Here is a 20,000-nt window from a genome sequence, read left to right as displayed (position 1 = left end):
AATCCTGGCAATACATTGAGTGGACACTATTATACTGTGTGGTCAAAGCAGAGCTCATTGGAAAGACTTGGTTGAAAGACGTATCGTGGATGACAAGGGTTGGTGTGTTCAAGGAGGACGAACTATGACCACTGTCTGTCGACGGAATAATCGCTGGTGATGACGAAAATGATGGCGGATATAACGAATCTAAAATTTCAATGTTTTGTAAAGCTTGGCCTTTAAAACTAGATTCTGACGTGTTATGACGAGCTAATGAAGTTGGTCTCGATATATGATGGTGAGGGTGATGGTGAAGGTGCGTTAAGCTACTATTTGTTGGGTCTATATTTCTAATGGAAGATGGCGTTGCCAATGATGGAGAAATCAAGTTGTATTTGGACACTTGATTTACTCTTGAAGTCTTGCCTTGAGAGTTATGTGTAGATAGAGCAGCAGTGCAAGTCCTGTGTCCTGTAAAAGTGATGTCAGTGTGACTGTTGTGTGGCACAGCACTGATGGGAGGAACACCTGGCAGGACGAGCACCTCATTTTCCGGGGTGGAGTAGGACGATGAGTTACATGACACCAAACTAGAAAAACTACAAGCATTGTCGTCCCCATTCAGGCTATCTGGGGTGGGAAGGTCGGGGAAAATCGTACCGCCGCCTTCCATTGAAAACGGGTTGGATTTCGGAGGGTGGCTATAATAAGCCTTGGGATCCTTGCCTCCACTGCGTTATCTTCCACAACAATATCTCAATTCCTTAACACATTGATCCTATTCACAGCACCATTTTGAATTGTATGCCTTAATAGGTGGACTTCAAAACGTCCATGGATGTTCCTCAAGACGAAGAAATTCTACAAAAAATCATTGTGACTGAGATGAGGAAAAAATGACATCATATCTCATTTATTGAAGGTTATACTCTAAATGACTAATAGAGAGAAGAAAAAACAACGAAAAGCAGTTAACCTAATGATACGGCATAAAAGATGGACACAGTAAAACAGTACACATCCCTACGACGGTAAGATAGACACAGTAAAACAGTACATATCCCTGAGACAGTAAGATAGACACACACACACACACACACACACACACACACACACACACACACCCACCCACAGAGAGAGAGAGAGAGAGAGAGAGAGAGAGAGAGAGAGAGTGTGTGTGTGTGTGTGTGTGTAAAACAGTACACATCCATGGGACAGTGAAAACGTCACCAAAATAAATGAGCATCCCAATACGAACGAAGCACACGATGACAAAACGACACGAGTCCTCACAAAGCTCAAACACGTCGTGCAATATCACGACGCCCGTTGCTATAAGCTCAATAACAACTCGCAAAAGTACAATAATACTATAATAAGCAGCTATCGCAAGTGTATGATACTGATGTGATCATGGCAAATTGAGAGGTATCATGAATGCTGCTGCAAACGTCATTCACCTCGCCATTCACAATTCAATTAATCTCAATTTCGAAAGCTAAAAACACCGTACTAGCACTTTACAAAATATTATAATAGCTTGCAACAAATTAATAATAATCATAATCGCAACGCTCGGAGAGGGATCACAGATGACGCATGCTAAACAGATCAGAAACAATTACCACAAATCGGTCGACACTATCAGTATGTACAACGCTGTGTTATAGTTGACGATATGTAATTCATCAATCAAGTCTCGTATATGAATTAAATAAATTCAATATTTATCTATCCCCGCTACCAGGGTATCGTGATTAACGCAGTGAAGAGTGTCGATGAGATTTATCGTTCTTCTAAGTATTTCTCTATTCTGTCTGACTAGAAGCCAAATTACTTCAACAATAGTAATAATACATTATGTCCTCTTGTGAAAAAACACAATAACTACATCAAGTACTAAATTAACATGACAAAGCCACTATTGCTTCCACAACTACCGATACAATCATCATCATCGTCGTCGTCGTCGTCGTTATCATCATTATCATTTTCGTCGTCAACACAACTAATATCATGAATGCTGCTACATACGTCACAACCAAATCATTCACAATTAATCTCAATTTCGAAATCTAAAAACACTGCACTAGCATTTTACAAAATAGTATAATAGCTTGCAACAAATTAATAATAATCATAATCGGACGCAAATTCGCTTTATTTTCGTGGACAAGTAAATGTGACAAAGGCCCGAGCAATCGAGAGATAAGGGTGGGGGGGGGGAGAGGGGAGAGAGAGAGAGAGAGAGAGAGAGAGAGAGAGAGAGAGAGAGAGAGAGAGAGAGAGAGAGAGAGAGAGAGGATGCCACTGAAAGCATAGGAGTCGTGGTCAAAACACTTCATTGTCTTGATGTCTTATCATCGAGTTTAACAACCTCCGGCACCATCGGGTTACCTTTAAATATAGTATCTAGTACATTAATAAATAGGGTACGGGGAAATTTCCGCTATAACACGTATGTACAAAGGTGAATAAAACATCTCTGTATTGAAAGTTATGAATAAATAAATAAATAATAATAATAATAATAATAATAATAATAATAATAATAATAATAATAATAATAATAATAATAATAATAATAATAATAATAATAATAATAACTTAATAATAATAATAATAGACGTCTAATAATAATAATAATAATAAAATAATAATAATAATAATAATAATAATAATAATAATAATAATAATAATAATAATAATAATAATAATAATAATAATGCTGAAAACGTATACAACGCTATAACATCAGACTTAAAGCGCCTAAATACGATTCAATAGTCTGATGTCACGCCGCATGGCAACGGCGGCCATCTTGGTTCTAAACAAAGAAAATCATTACTTTTTGTTTTTCATGCTGGCCAGAACTTTTTATATGCCTTGTGATCAGAATGTGTAAAAGTCAAAACATGATCAAATTTATGTGCTTTTATCCCTCTGGATACCCTTTATGCTCGCCGGAGATATATTTCATACGGGCGTCCGCCATTGTTCCGGTAGTTTAGAGCCAGTGTTACTAAGTTGCCATGCGTCATTAGGAAGGAAGTGACTTTACGACTGTTGAAGAGTATTGCAAATTACTTCAACTGAAACATTCACTCACTCACACACAAAAACACACACACTCACACATACACGTACACACACACCACAAACACAAGGACACACAAGACAACACCATAGCTGCCAACTATTCAAAATGCAAAAACGTATTATTATACGCGGTGCGGCGCAGACGCCCAATTCATGTCTTAAAATGGCATATTTATTAATGTACTTAAGTACTAGAATGGTCAGAACTGTAATACTAAGAGAAGCTTACCTTTATCATCATACTGGGTAGGCATAAGTGATGGGGAGGTGGTGACAGAAGCAGATTACTGTGGCTTGGGCTTAAAGCCTCCTTTGTGGCTGTCTTTGCCCTCTTCAGGAACTCTGAGTCAAGTTAGGAAAAATAAGACTGACTTCAGGGGCAGCCTGAGCACAGACATGCTTTCAGTACTTCTCATTGTCAAGTCTAATAGCACTCCATGCTATGACAGTGAGTTCAGCTCAGAGTTCCTGAAGAGGGCAAAGACAGCTGCATTGGTGTGAGCATTATATTTTTTTTTTGTTTTTTTTTTTTGTTTTTGTTTTTTTTGTTGTTTTTTTTTTGTTTTTGTTTTTTTTTTTTTTGGGGGGGGGGGGGGGGGGTTCTGGATTTTTTTTGTTTTTCTGGATTGGCCAAATCGTACTAAGTACGATTTTATCGTACTGGTTGGCAGCTATTGAAACCAGACGCCTATCTTGTTTCTCATAATATCATCTACTAGAATCGAAAAAAGGTAAGTTTTAAGCGAACATTTAAAAATAGGCAAAATAGGCAAAGATTCTTTTTCACAAATGCTCTGTTGTAAGGCGGAACAGAGGGTCCGAAATGAGAAAAGGATCTCATTCCAGCGTTTTTCAATATTTGAGGGACAACTGGCCGAACGTAAGGGGCGTGGATTTGAATATCTTTCAATTAATAATAATAATAAAAATAATAATAATAATAATAATAATAATAATAATAATAATAATAATAATAATAATAATAATAATAATAATAATAATAATAATAATAATAATAATAATAATAATAATAATAATAATAATAATATATACTTTATTCATCCAAAAAAATGGAAATTCGTTTACAGACGTGGCAAGCATGAAAATGTATAAACACACAGTTGAGAATCTATGGCGACAATGTATACATATATAATATATGCAAATGCACAAAAATGTAAAAATATAAAAGCAAGAACCAAAAGCAACACTTTATATATTAATTTGATAAATTGAGATAGGCCATACCTCTGGCCTTTAGTCCGAACATGTGTGTGTATATTTAAAAGATACGAGTATTTAATTTAACTCACAGTTGCGCGTTAAAAATTCGAACACCATGTGGCAAAAATGAACTAAGGTGACGTGTTGTCTTTGTTTTTATAGATAAAAGGCGACGGCTCCTCATGGAGAACTTATTATATTTGTGAAGGGGATGATCGCCATCCTTCATAACTTTCTCCATTTTACTTAGACAATTAGTTCCGAAAGGTAGGAAGGGACAGTAAGTACTTTCAAGAAAACGATACACGCAAGTTTGAATTTAATCCTTTTCTCAACAGGTCATGAAGCAGAGATCTGGCAAAATCACACCTACGCTCCGTGAATACTTGTCTGGCACCAATGTTCTGGGCAATCTGAAGACGTTTCAATTTATGTTGCGAAACGCCAAAATAAAAAAATAAACAAACAAAAAAATAATAATATAAAAAAACAGAGCATTACAATAATCCAATGTCAATATCACGAGGGACACAACCAGGTGTTCGGTCACATCCTGATATAATGCCTAATGGCAGCAATCTACATTAATAAAAAAAAAACACAGAAAAAGAGCAAGTCTGTGTATGCCGTCCACATGGAAAACTAAACAACTATCTACTACAAAAACAAACCCGTTCCTTAACATTTTTATTCTTCTTATGCAAGATGTAGAGATTTTTGTGATTAAGGTCGACTGTACAATGGCATAATAATGATGTTTAATCGATTTTATTCGATCCCTATTATTTACGACACCTTTTTAAACTGGACGCGAGCAAGCGAATCCATACGTTACTCGTTCACAATACATACATACATCCTTCAAAGTTTAAAGCACAACATTATGTTTTGAAGCGTTTTTTGATTACAAATATAAACATATTCAAGAACTCTACTTAACCCTGTCCACTCGCTCCTATTCTTTTAAGACAGCCATTTTGGTGATAAGTGGGCGAGAGAGAGAGAGAGAGAGAGAGAGAGAGAGAGAGAGAGAGAGAGAAAGAGAGAGAGAGAGAGAGAGAGAGGGGGAAAAAAATTATAGAATATTAACCAGTAGATTGTCGACCAATCTTCTTCTTCTTCTTCTTCGTTCCTCTGATGGACATCTATGGCTGCAGTCCGATATCTGCTATGAAGTCTGTGGTCCGCTTTAGGTCCTCAGCCTCACCATAGAGCTTTGTGTTGAGTGTTGTAGGGGTGACCCAGTGGTTCGAACGTTGCACGTTGTATAATGGGCAATCCATAAGCACATGTAAAGTGGTTTCATGGTCGGTTCCACATGGGCAATAAGGGGTTGTTCCAATACCTAGCTTTGTAAACATATGTCCTCTTAGTCTATTGTGTCCTGTTCGGAGGCGGAATAGAGTGACTTGGCTACTTCGCTGGATGGCATGGATTGGATCCTGCTTGTTGTGTTCTAGGTGTGTGTCATTCCTTTCTTTGTCTATTTTTAGCTTTATTATTTTCTTTTGCTGATGGTAAGTGATTGACGACTTCGGTTGTTCCTTCTGGGCTCCTTCTTTGGCCAGTTGATCGGCAATTTCATTTCCATATATACCTACATGACTTGGAATCCACTGCAGCACAATTTTTCCTGTTTTATCAGATAAGCCCTCAAGGGCCTCCACAGTGTGTGCGGCTTCAGAGTCCTGGTAATTTTCAATAGACCGGAGAGCATCATCAGAGTCTGTCAAGTAAACCACATTTTTCCCGTATATTCTGTGATCTCTGGATAGTTCTTTTGTTGCATTGAGGATGGCTTTTTTCTTCAGTTTTAGTACTTGTGCACATTGAACCCACTGATACAGATATTTTTGTTTCTGTTTTATCTGTCCAGTGTATGAGTGCACCAGCACCTCCATTCATGAGGGGGCCGGAAACTGAGCCATCTGTATAAACTCTTATCCAGTTGGTCATTGGGTATTTTTTATCGATCATCTTTAGGGTTTGAGCATTGTCATTATTGCTTCGAATGTTTTTCTTGTTGATGGTTATGGATTTTTGTTTCTTTTTCCACGGTGGTGGTTTGAGATTTGGGACATTGATTTGGGCAATATCTTCCTTTGGTGTCACTTTATATTCGCTCTCTAGTTTTTGTCCCAAGGCGATGAAGTTTTCCCTTTTGAGTCGATTCTCTTTCTTTTCCATTGTACTTGGATGCAGTGGTTGGGATTCCATGAATTTTATCTTTGAGAATTGTGTCGACCAATCAAAATTCGGGATAAATGACGCTCGACCAAGCTCGTTCAGACTAACAAAGCTGGTTGTTGTTTACCTAAGAAAATACAAGAAGTTGATGTTACTCTGCTCTTTGTATTCTTTTTGTTTTGTTTGTTTTTTTTTAGACCGCGAGGTGCGTGATATTATTTCTCACAAGATTCTCTCAATTAGACGATACCCGTTATATGATACACATGTCGGTACGATTGATCAAGCTGGAAGAACAGGATTTTTACTTAAAACTGACTCTCTCTCTCTCTCTCTCTTTCTCTCTCTCTCTCTCTCTCTCTCTCTCTCTCTCTCTCTCTCTCTCTCTCTCTCTCTCTCTCTCTCTCTCTCCCTCTCTCTTCTTTCTTTTTCTTGGGGGTGGGGGATGCTTTTATCGCCTGCATTTTTTAATGACAACCCTCGATAATTTTGTCTAGCTCAATACGAATTTCAAAAATTGGGGGGGGGGGGGGGGGGGGGCTCAGAGCAAACATGATTTGGAGGAACGGTGATGTAAGCGGAAGGAGGAGGTATGGGGGTATTGGGGGGGGGGGGGGGGGGTTTGAAGTAAGTAACCGTGGATGAGTGGATGGATGGATAGATTGTGACAAACTGAAAGTTAAGCCAGCCAAAAAGATAAGTAGATAGATAGATAGATAGATAGATAGATAGATAGATAGATAGATAGATAGATAGATAGATAGATAGATAGATAGATAGATAGATAGATAGATAGATAGATAGATAGATAGATAGATAGATAGATAGATAGATAGATAGATAGATAGATAGATAGATAGATAGATAGATGATAGATAGATAGATAGATAGATAGATAGATAGATAGATAGATAGATAGATAGATAGATAGATGATAGATAGATAGAATAGATAGATAGATAGATAGATAGATAGATAGATAGATAGATAGATAGATAATAGATAATAGATAGATAGATAGATAGATAGATAGATAGATAGATAGATAGATAGATAGATAGATAGATAGATAGATAGATAAGATAGATAGATAGATATGATAGATAGATAGATAGATAGATAGATAGATAGATAGATAGATAGATAGATAGATAGATAGATAGATAGATAGATAGATAGTAATAGATAGATAGATAGATAGATAGATAGATAGATAGATAAGATAGATAGATAGATAGATAGATAGATAGATAGATAGATAGATAGATAGATAGATAGATAGATAGATAGATAGATAGATAGATAGATAGATAGAAGATAGATAGATAGATAGAAGATAGATAGATAGATAGTATAGATAGATAGATAGATAGATAGTGATAGATAGATAGATAGATAGATAGAGATAGATAGATAGATAGATAGATAGATAGATTAATGATAGATAGATATGATTAGATAGATAGATACTAGATGATAGATGATAGATAATTGTAGCATATTGTGTGATGACTGTTGATACTTGTGATAGAAATAGATTGGTTCAGATAGTGAATGATATGATAGACTGGTTCCAATACCTTGTGTGATTGATTCTGGTTCCAATCCCTTGTGTGATTGATTCTGGTTCCAATACCTTGTGTGATTGATTCTGGTTCCAAATAACCTTGTGTGATTGATCTGGTTCCAAAACTTGTGTGATTGATTCTGGTTCAATACCTTGTGTGATTGATTCTGGTTCCAACTGATGTCTGTCCAAACTTGTGTGATTGATTCTGGTTCCAATACCTTGTGTGATTGATTCTGGTTCCAATACCTTGTGTGATTGATTCCTGGTTTCAATACCTTGTGTGATTGATTCTGGTTTCAATACTTGTCGTGATTGATTCTGGTTCCAAAACTTTGTGTGATTGATTCTGGTTTCAATACCTTGTGTGATTGATTCTGGTTCCAATACCTTGTGTGATTGATTCTGGTTCCAATACCATGTGTGATTGATTCTGGTTTCAATACCTTGTGTGATTGATTCTGGTTCCAATACCTTGTGATTGATTCTGGTTCCAATAACTTGTGTGATTGATTCTGGTTCCAATAACTTGTGTGATTGATTCTGGTTACAATACCTTGTGTGATTGATTCTGGTTTCAATACCGTGTGTGATTGATTCTGGTTCAATACTTTGTGTGATTGATTCTGGTTCAAATAACTTGTGTGATTGATTATGGTTCAAATAACTTGTGTGATTGATAATGGTTCCAATACTTTGTGCGATTGATTATGGTTCCAATACCTTGTGTGATTGATTCTGGTTCCAATACCTTGTGTGATTGATCCTGGTTTCAATACCTTGTGTGATTGATTCTGGTTTCAATACATTGTGTGATTGATTCTGGTTCCAATACCTTGTGTGATTGATTCTGGTTCCAATACCTTGTGTGATTGATTCTGGTTCCAATAACTTGTGTGATTGATCCTGGTTTCAATACCTTGTGTGATTGATCCTGGTTTCAATACCTTGCGTGATTGATTCTGGTTCCAAAACTTTGTGTGATTGATTCTGGTTTCAATACCTTGTGTGATTGATTCTGGTTCCAATACCTTGTGTGATTGATCCTGGTTTCAATACCTTGTGTGATTGATTATGGTTCCAATACTTTGTGTGATTGATCCTGGTTCCAATAACTTGTTTGATTGATTCTGGTTTCAATAACTTGTGTGATTGATTCTGGTTCCAATAACTTGTCTGATTGATTCTGGTTCCAATAACTTGTGTGATTGATCCTGGTTTCAATACCTTGTGTGATTGATCCTGGTTTCAATACCTTGTGTGATTGATTCTGGTTCCAAAACTTTGTGTGATTGATTCTGGTTTCAATACCTTGTGTGATTGATTCTGGTTCCAATACCGTGTGTGATTGATCCTGGTTTCAATACCTTGTGTGATTGATTATGATTCCAATACTTTGTGTGATTGGTCCTGGTTCCAATAACTTGTTTGATTGATTCTGGTTCCAATAACTTGTGTGATTGATTCTGGTTCCAATAACTTGTCTGATTGATTATGGTTCCAATAACTTGTGTGATTGATTCTGGTTCCAATACCTTGTATGATTGATCCTGGTTTCAATACCTTGTGTGATTGATTCTGGTTCCAATACTTTGTGTGATTGATTCTGGTTCAAATAACGTGTGATTGATTCTGGTTCCAATACCTTGTGTGATTGATTATGGTTCCAATACTTTGTGTGATTGATTATGGTTCCAATAATAATAATAATAATAATAATAATAATGCTGAAAACTTATATAGCGCTATAACTCCGAGACACCAGACTCTAAGCGCTTAAATTACAAATTACTTTGGCTGAAACATACTCATTCACACACACAAGCACACACACATACACACACACAACACAACACACAACACAAACCAAACCTATCTTGCTTCTCATACCATCTACTAAAATCGAAACAAATATGTTTTAAGCGAACGTTTAAAAATAGACAAAGATTCTTTTTCACGAATGCTCTGCGGTAAGGCGTTCCAAATAGAGGGTCCGAAATGAGAAAAGGATCTCATTCCAGCATTTTTCCGAATTCGAGGGACAACTAGTTTTGTGGAATCACTGGCCGAACGTAAGGGGCGGGGTTTTGAATATCTTTCAATTAGTTCTGAAAGGTAGGAAGGGGCAGTACCTTCAAGACAACGATACACTAAAACACAAGCTTTGAATTTAATTCTTTTCTCAACAGGCAGCCAATGCAGGTCATGAAGTAGAGGTCCGGCAGAGTCGCACCTACGCTTCATAAATACTAGTCTGGCAGCGCTGTTTTGGACAATCTGAAGACGTTTCAGATTGTATTGCGAAACGCCAAACAACAGAGCATTACAATAATCCAATTTCGATAGTACGAGGGACACAACCAGGTGCTTGGTCACCATCCTCAGATATGAACCGTCTAATGGAAGCAATCTTTTTTAGTTGGAAAAAGAGAGATCTAACCAAATTATTAACCTGATGCTCCATCGACAGTCCAGAGTCTAAGAATGTGCCAAGGTTTTTCACTTTGTCAACAATTTGAATAGAGGCATCCCCCAACTTCAAATCTGTTTCACTTTTCCACTTCCTGTTCCCCACATACAGCACCTCCGTCTTATCATCATTCAGTTTCAGTCTGTTCTCATTCATCCATTTCTTAACACTTTGGATACAATTTTTACTATTGGCTGATACTTCTTGTAAATTTCTCATATTGGAAACGCAGTACAATTGCGTATCATCAGCGTATTGATGGTAAGACAGACCAAAACTTCTGATGATTTTAGACAGAGGGCCAACGTACAAAACAAAAAGAACGGGTCCAAGTACTGAACCCTGGGGAACCCCACAATCAAGAAAGATTTCCTCCGATCTATATTCATCCACCGTAATAATCTGTTTACGATTAAACAAATATGACCTAAACCAATCAAGCGCTGCACCAGACACGCCATAAGTAATTTCAAGACGTTTGAGAAGAAGATTGTGATCAATAGTATCAAAAGCAGACGATAGGTCAAGCAAATTCAGCAAAGAACATGAACCATTGTCTATAACAGAGAGGAGATCATTAACAACCCTAACAAGTGCGGTTTCCGTCGAATGATGTTGCCTATAAGCAGACTGAAATTTTTCTTCAAGACAATTATTTTTAAGATGAGACAGTAATTGTTTCAAAACAAGCTTTTCTAAGATCTTAGAGAGAAAAGGAAGATTAGAGACAGGGCGATAGTTTTTTAAGTTCTCTTTATCGAGATCAGGTTTTTTCAAAAGGGGTTTGACATGAGCAACTTTGTAAATGTCTGGTACAGCACCTGACTGCAACGAATTATTAACAATACATGTAAATGGTGTTAAAATTACATCAATGCATTTTTTTAAAATGGCAGTATTTAAGGGGTCTAAATCACAACTTTTAGTTGGAGACGACATAATGCAATCACGTAAGTCAGCTTCAGTAATCTTTGAAAAATGTGTTAACGAATCACCATGAAACTTGTCAAATGTTGTAGGGATCGATTCAGACGAGAGTTCCTTCCTGATGGTATCCGTTTTTTCTTTAAAATATTGACCAAAGCGAGTTGGTAGATCTGCACGATCGATTAAAGATGGGAGAGCTGGTTGCGTCTGTTGTCCCAGCAGTTCCTTGGTCAAGGCAAAGAATTGTCTCGAACGTCCCACGTTTTTGAGGCTTTCTTCATAGAATTTCTTTTTGGCCCTGAAATTGACGGCTTTTGCATCATTTCTAGCCGCGATGTATCGCTTCTTATCGACAGCATCTCTGGACTTGAGCCATTTTCTTTCTGCCCGCCTCCTGGCTAATCCATTCAATTTTATTTCGGTATTATACCAGGGTGCTTGACGTCTCACTTTTACTGCTCTAGTTGTTAAGGGAGCATGCTTGTCCACCGTACCAACAATTGACTCGTGGAGACCATTCGCATCATGTTTATTTTTAACGTTATGGTCAAGGTCTTGTTTAAAAATGTTCATGTTTATATTCTTCAAATTACGAGATGTTATCATCTTTTTTACTTCGTGCTTCATTGGAAATAAAACGCAAAACACAATTAAATGATGGTCAGAGATTAATTTATCAATATTTGAGACAGATGAAGAGAGAGAATGTTCAATGTCTGTAATGACATGATCTATTGTGTGGCCATGGTTGTTTGTAGGACCGCTTACAAGTTGAATATTGTTGTTTGTGTCAATAATCTCCCGAAATACTTTCGATTCATTTTTGTTTCCGAAATAATCAATGTTAAAATCACCCATAAAAATATTATGCTTTTTGTTAATGGATTGCATTGACATAAATTCTCCGAACTCAGATAAAAAATCAATTGTTGATATTTTGTTTTGTTGGCTTGGTGGTGGGCGGTAGACACAGTGAAACGACTTTTTAAAATTATTTTCATGAATGGCAAATCCAGCGTATTCAAAACTTCTAAAATTATCATGGTGAAATGATATCTTGTCAAAGAGTGACAAGTTGTAAATAATTGCAATACCACCTCCTTTCCTCCCAATGCGTGGAAATGATTTAATACAAAAGCCTTCGGGTGTAATTGCTTTCATAATTGGATCATCATATGAATGATTAAGCCATGTTTCCAAGATGACAAAAATATTAATTTTATGATCTTCAATAATGTCGATTATGTCTTGAGTTTTATTACGACACGATCTAACATTTAGTAATCCAATTTTTAAACTGGTATGATCACTACGTGCAGCTTGTTGTTGTTGTTGTTGTTGTTGTTGTTGTTGTTGTTGTTGTTGTTGCTCAAGACGGTGCTGTTGCTGCGAGTTGTTGTCATGGTGGTCGTTAATTTCATACTGACTGTCACGGACAGTGTTGACATTTGACAAGGAACGGTGAGGATTACTCATTGAAGTGATTAGATTGGATGGGGGACGAGTGTTGATAAATTGAAGCGAGGATCGAGGTCGTAGGGGGAGCGGGCGTGGGGTTGGCCGATGACCAATGACGGTGGTTATAGGGCGTTGTTTTCGTCTACCCCCTCTGAGTCTGTTCACAAAATTAGTATTATAAATAGATCGATGTACACGGTAGTTGTTAAAAGTTGTAAAATATAGCACAGTGAATAAAGTTTCCAATACCTTGTGTGATTGATTCTGGTTCCAATACCTTGTGTGATTGATCCTGGTTTCAATACCTTGTGTGATTGATTCTGGTTTCAATACATTGTGTGATTGATTCTGGTTCCAATACCTTGTGTGATTGATTCTGGTTCCAATACCTTGTGTGATTGATTCTGGTTCCAATACTTTGTGTGATTGATTCTGGTTCAAATAACTTGTGTGATTGATTATGGTTCCAATACTTTGTGTGATTGATTATGGTTCCAATACCTTGTGTGATTGATTCTGGTTCCAATACCTTGTGTGATTGATCCTGGTTTCAATACCTTGTGTGATTGATTCTGGTTTCAATACATTGTGTGATTGATTCTGGTTCCAATACCTTGTGTGATTGATTCTGGTTCCAATACCTTGTGTGACTGATTCTGGTTCCAATACCTTGTGTGATTGATTCTGGTTCCAATACCATGTGTGATTGATTATGGTTCCAATACCTTGTGATTGATTCTGGTTCCAATACCTTGTGTGATTTATTCTGGTTCCAATACTTGTGTGATTGATCCTGGTTTCAATACCTTGTGTGATTGATTCTGGTTTCAATGATGGCACCCTGTTTTCTATTTTCTAGTCTAAATTATAGTCTGGTCGTCAATAAATATCATTCTTCCTCTTTTACGTCGTGTAATCTTAAGACTCTGCCTATACAGCTTGCTAATAAAATACCTATTCATTAATAGTCCTGCGAAGGACTGGTTATATACACACTTCCAATGAGTATGGAACCGGAAGAGAAGAAGGTGTGAAATCGCGACTTCGCTTTACTATTTTAAGTCCATGTGTATCAAGAAGTGTTTTGCGTTATGTGTTTGTGCGTATTTGTGATTGAGTATATTTGTCTGTGTGTATGTGTGTGTGTGTGTGTGTGTTTGTGTGTGTTTGTGTATGTGTGTGTATTTTTTCTTAATCTCCTTCAGGATGAGAAATGGAAAAATATTTGGAAATGTGTAAATATTTGGAAATAGTAGCTATCGAGATGGAACTATGATTTCGTTCTTCAGCTCTCTTTTTGACTAAGACCCACAACAGTATAAAAAAACTGACTTAAGCTGGATATCTATCGTTATGTCTATCAGCCAGAATTCTTTCCCCTCAATCACTCGCGAATGTGATAAATAACTTGACAAGCAGTTATTTTAATAACCATCATTATCACGTTCAAAAAACATTTCACACTGAGCAAAACCACGACTAGTTTTGTCGCATTCAGCATTACAAGCAGTGAGCGCTTTAATACGCTACAACAGTCGTAATGTCACTTCCCTCGTAATGACGCATGGTAATCTAGTAACTTGCTCTATACTATCGGAACAATGGCGGTCGCCCTAATGAAATATTTCTCCGACGGAGATAAAAGCGTATCCAGAGGGAAAAAAACATTATAAATCTGATCATGTTTTGAATTTTACACATTATGATCACAAGACATATGAAAAGTTCTAGCCAACATGAAGAATAATAAGTACCGATTTTCTTTGTTTAGAACCAGGATGGCCGCAGTTGCTGGGCGACGTGACATCAGACTATTGCATCCAATTGGCCTACTGATATTAATAAGCCGGAGACGCAGTTGTCGTGCTTCCGATGCCTTGCTTAGCGGTTGCCATTATGATTTTTCAATAGCCAACTTTTTTCTTCTTCTACAATTTGCCTCTTGGAAAAACCAATGAATTTGGCGCTCTGGCAACCTGTTGGCATTTTTCTCATAACATATTATATCTATCTATAGATTGTTTATGCAATTGTTTTTTTATCGATAAATTATGACTAAAGGCAAAGCATACATTATTCAGTAAAGGCAGCCAAGGCAGAGAGATAAGATATATATAATACATATATAATATATAATATAAATTAGCATTTATATAGTGTAATATCCACTAAAGATGGAAACCTTGAGAGAAAGAATTATTTTATGCTGGGAGGAGATAACCATTGACTTTGTAATCGTTGGACCAAAATACGTAAGGGAGTGTGCTACATAGACGATTTCTTACATGATGAGGAGAATTATAATGAAACTAATGTTTATGGTGATATAATTAATGCTTGCTAAAAACTGGAAGATCGTCGCCATTTTGCTCTCGGCAATGTGGCGTCATTTATCTCTGATATACTATTTCTGAGCACGGTTTTGAAAAATCATTGTATCTTTTTTTTTGTTTCTCAATTCATATTCATGAAATTTGGAGTCTACGTATAAGAATTTTGAATTTGAAAAAACATTCAATGAAGAGCCTCGGAGATAAAAGTTGACAAAAAGCGGCGCGTTTTGATTTTTTCTTTTCTTTTCTTTTTTTTTTTTTTTTTTTTTTTTTTTTTTTTTTTTTTTTTTTTTTTTTTGGGGGGGGGGGGGGTGACTATCTGAAATACATATAAATAAATAAACTTTAAACGTCTAGATTTTATGTTTTGTTTTTGTTTTAATGGCCAAAATGCAAAAAGTCAATTAGCCTGGTACTGCAGTCGTATTGATTTCGCTCAAGGGAAGAAACGCATTTCTTATCCATTGATTTAAACCATGTCCCGAATGACTTAGAGTGAGGCAGCCGATTCGTCTTTGAAGGACTCGTTAATGTTATTAGTGGATCTTAACCCCCTTGTAAATAAGCACATTTAAGCTTTTATCTCTTACTGGCGTCGAGGGCTCACTTTATGACGATATTAAGAGCGTGGTCAGTGAAGAGAGAGTACACGAGCCTAGAAATATTTAATGAATGGACGAAATGCCCTCAGACAAGGGGGCAGACTAAACGAGAAAGATTAAGACTGGGGCTATGTGACTGGCCATGACAAAGAAGGAGAAAATAGAAAGAAACAAGAGTTTAAATGGCTTGATGACGAAGGAATATCAAACCTCAGAGTGGGCTTGAAAATAAAGATAACGTTAAAGAAGGAGGAGTGTGGATATGAGATAGAAGGAGATAAGTCAAACCACGTATGTCAAGGACGAGAAAGCGAGGGTGGGGAAGCCATGAGTTAACAGGAATGAGGGACGAACGAATCAACGCATTGCATTGCTATTGTATAGAAAGTACTCTAAAGTACTCTCTCTCTCTCTCTCTCTCTCTCTCTCTCTCTCTCTCTCTCTCTCTCTCTCTCTCTCTCTCTCTCTCTCTCTCTCTCTCTCTCTCTCTCTCTCTCTCTCTCTCTCTCTCTCTCTCTCTCTCTCTCTCTCTCTCTCTCTCTCTCTCTCTCTCTCTCTCTCTCTCTCTCTCTCTCTCTCTCTCTCTCTCTCTCTCTCTCTCTCTCTCTCTCTCTCTCTCTCTCTCTCTCTCTCTCTCTCTCTCTCTCTTCTCTCTCTCTCTCTCTCTTCCTCTCTCTCTCTCTCTCTCCTCCTCTCTCTCTCTCTCTCTCTCTCTCTTCTCTCTCTCTCTCTCTCTCTCTCTCTCTCTCTCTCTCTCTCTCTCTCTCTCTCATAATTTGAATGCAAAGTTTGAGCTGAGTGATTTTCTATTCTAGAAAAAGGTTACTTTCACCATTTGCTCGGCGATTCTGTCTTTCTCTTTAAAAAACGCGTATTTTAAATTCTGGCCAGAAAACTCCTCATTCAAATATCGATCGATTGATATGACCTTGCCTTCATCTTGTCAAAAACTCTAAAATCATGGACTTCAATAAATTATTATTATTATTATTATTATTATTATTATTATTATTATTATTATTATTATTATTATTATTATTATTATTATTATTATTATTATTTATTATTATTATTATCATTATTATTATTATTATTTTTATTATTATTATTATTATTATTATTATTATTTATTATTATTATTATTATTATTTATTATTATTATTATCATTATCATTATTATTATTATTATTATTATTATTATTATTATTATTATTATTATTATTATTATTGTTATTATTATTTATTATTATTATTATTATTATTATTATTATTATTATTATTATTATTATTATTATTATTATTATTATTGATTTCCCCGGCTCGTCTGGTAAAACATTTTAAAACCCAACCAAAATAAAAATTGTAAAAGATAAAATAGCATTTAGAAAGACGTATAAATGTTTCTGTCGCACACTGACAAAATACGTTTTTCTTCTTTTTATTTTCATTTTACTAGATACTTCATAGATAGCTTAAAGGGTTTTGAACAGGAAACTTCAAAGTGGTGTAAGGTCATGGGTTTAAGACTTTGAATACGTAGAGAGAGAGAGAGAGAGAGAGAGAGAGAGAGAGAGAGAGAGAGAGAGAGAGAGAGAGAGAGAGAGCGAGAGAGAGAGAGCGAGAGAGAGAGAAGAGAGAGAGAAGAGAAAGAGAGAGAAATAGAGAGGAGAGAGGGGGGAGAAAGAGAGAGAGAGAGAGAGGGAGAGAGAGAGAGAGAGAGAGAGAGAGAGAGAGAGAGAGAGAGAGAGAGAGAGAGAGAGAGAAATAGATATAAGTAAAGGTTTTCCGACCTAAATGATAAATACTTATTTTATCGGTGAGCAGCAGAAAAACGTTTGGAAGATTGTCCTAACTCCAACTTCGATAATCGGAACTTAGTCGCCCCTTAATGGGCATGATCTATATTAACTTTCCATGTGCTCGAGGTCATTGGTCACATTGCAAAATGTGCTCAAAGTGACCTACATAGTGAAAAGTGTTCACAGATTTTGAACTATCTAACATTGGGATTGGTCATTGTGTTGAGCTTGACACATGGGTCTGTTTACAACTTTCATAAACAAAGCAGCGTGTTTACATTTGTTCAGAAATGTCCAATCGTTGGACAGCAACAAATCACGTGATTAATGACTCGGTTGGACGAAAACATGAATATAGATCGCTCCCATTATACCACAGAAAATTATGCCCCACGTTTCACCACTCTCACGCTCATGATTTTAAACGGGCCATCTCACACGATTCGAGTAGCCTACCATTGCTGCCAGTGGCCACATGCGTGATTCAAAATGGTTACTCAGAAAATCCCGTTATTAATTTTCTTTTTCTAAATTATATATATTTTTTAAAGTTTTGTTTCCGAGTCCAGTCGATGTTTTATTAATCAAAATCGGTGGGTTTTTCAACAGGGTCAAGGAGTATGTAGTGTTTGGCTAGGCGTAAGGTTCTATTTGGTCTTTTTAAAAGTCGATATTAGGCACGGCTGCCATCTGGTAGCTCTGTAACCTACTTAGTATCTTTTCATCTGTTCTCACGCCCCCATGATACCAGTAGAGTTGACTTTAAAATTTGTACTATCTTTGAATAGCTGCCCCAGTTAGTTCCAGCGTGGCAATCTTGCATAATTGTATTAATTTAATCGTCGGTTTCCTTTTTATATATCTAGTCCGTTACAAGTCACGTGCGCAAGGAATATCGCAAATTCCTCCAAAGTTACGAAATGTAGTGCAGTGATTTTTTGCATGCGGGCTTATATTTTAAGTGGCATTACGAATTTTGAATACCGATAGTGACTGACCAAACAGATTTCTCACGATGCCGAAATCCTTTGATATTTTAATCGTTTGCAATAAAATGTAACTTCAAAATGTTTACAATAATGGTGTGTTGATTATCTTTCCCATGAGGAAAATATTCACGACAAATTTGCAATCAGTGGTGTTAGCTAAGCAAATAATTTTGGGTAGTTTCAAATAGTGTGTAATGATGTAATTTAAATAGTGCTTAACAGCGTTGGAAAAAAAAACTCACGGCGTTTATACTTTATCTCTTCCCTAGTAGACAACGGACATGTAATATATTGGTCGACACAAGCAGCCCGTTAGGTGCTTAAAAGTTTTTTGGACAAAGACATTGCTATTAAAAAAAGGGGAGGAGGGGAGGGGGGTCCTCCAAATTTTTGCTCCCGTCTTCGAAAGGGCGAGGAAAAATGCCTTGCACAAAGACATAATCCCCAACCAACTATTGAGCGAGACAACTTATAAAGGTCGCACAAGACATGTCACGAAAACCCACTGGTCACCTATCGAGCACGGTACCCTATATTATGTTTGCTAATCTTGAACTATGTTTACTGGGGAGGGAGGGAAGGGGGGGGGGGGATTTGAATGTAATAATGTGAAATGTTACGAAATCTTAACTTCTTTAATACCAGAATCCATGTAGGTTTTGTACAGTATAACCTTTTAAAGGAACCGCAGTTTTCAAATACAAGAGGTGCATAATTAGAATGACATAATTATAAATTTGACCTCTCCGCTTTCAATTTCGAAAGTCATTCTCTATTCAAGATGAACGATATAGTTTAAAGATTGCCTTAACTACGAAAACGCTGGTTATCCAAAATTACATTATCAAATGACGTGTGGGAGTTGGAAATAGGAGTAAAGGGATTACCACACATTACAATACAGAAACATAGACCAACAGTTCGTTGTGAAAGGGCCGATAGGAATATGACGAGAAGGCAAACTACAGCCTATAGTTTGGTCGTGCCCATGAAACAAATTAGACTATAAAGGATTGACCAAAGCCAAAGCTTGGCTAACTGCTACTGCTGCTGCTATTAGCTGTTGTATGTTGTGACCCGAAGCTGTTGTTACACGACAGACATTCATTCCACTGACATTCACATGAGTCAGCCGGCCTATTAGTGGCCAAGTAATTAGGAATAACCAACTATCAACTAGCCTCTCCTTTAACAGCCAACTCTCTCTCTCTCTCTCTCTCTCTCTCTCTCTCTGTCTCTCTCTCTCTCTCTCTCTCTCTCTGTCTCTCTCTCTCTCTCTCTCTCTCTCTCTCTCTCTCTCTCTCTTTGCTTATGGACTCACCTCGCCGTGTCACAGAGAGAGCGAGAGAGCGAGAGAGATGCT

The 20,000-nt window shown here is 36.8% G+C and overlaps 1 protein-coding gene across 2 annotated transcripts in view; it reads right to left on the bottom strand.

Annotated features, from left to right (window-relative positions):
* The window catches only part of LOC144979410 (ribosomal protein S6 kinase alpha-5-like), a 187,266-nt gene that overhangs the window by 118,302 nt on the left and 48,964 nt on the right, over nucleotides 1-20,000 (bottom strand). The window contains exon 2 of one of the 2 annotated variants that reach the window (XM_078926058.1): nucleotides 1-843. This exon is cut by the window's left edge and continues 1,194 nt beyond it. The exons of the other annotated variant lie outside the window; for it this stretch is intronic. Within the exon in view, the coding sequence (XP_078782184.1) occupies nucleotides 1-655 (655 nt within the window). The 5' untranslated portion in view covers nucleotides 656-843. The remainder of the gene's footprint in view (nucleotides 844-20,000) is intronic. 2 annotated transcript variants of the gene reach the window in all.

The sequence above is a fragment of the Berghia stephanieae genome, chromosome 1 (genome assembly GCF_034508935.2).
Source record: "Berghia stephanieae isolate SIO BIC M18660-M18661 chromosome 1, UCSD_Bste_1.3, whole genome shotgun sequence".
NCBI classification, from domain to species: Eukaryota; Metazoa; Mollusca; class Gastropoda; order Nudibranchia; family Aeolidiidae; genus Berghia; species Berghia stephanieae.
The sequence above is the reverse complement of the archived record's forward strand: the minus strand, read 5'-3'. Positions and strand labels throughout refer to the sequence as shown.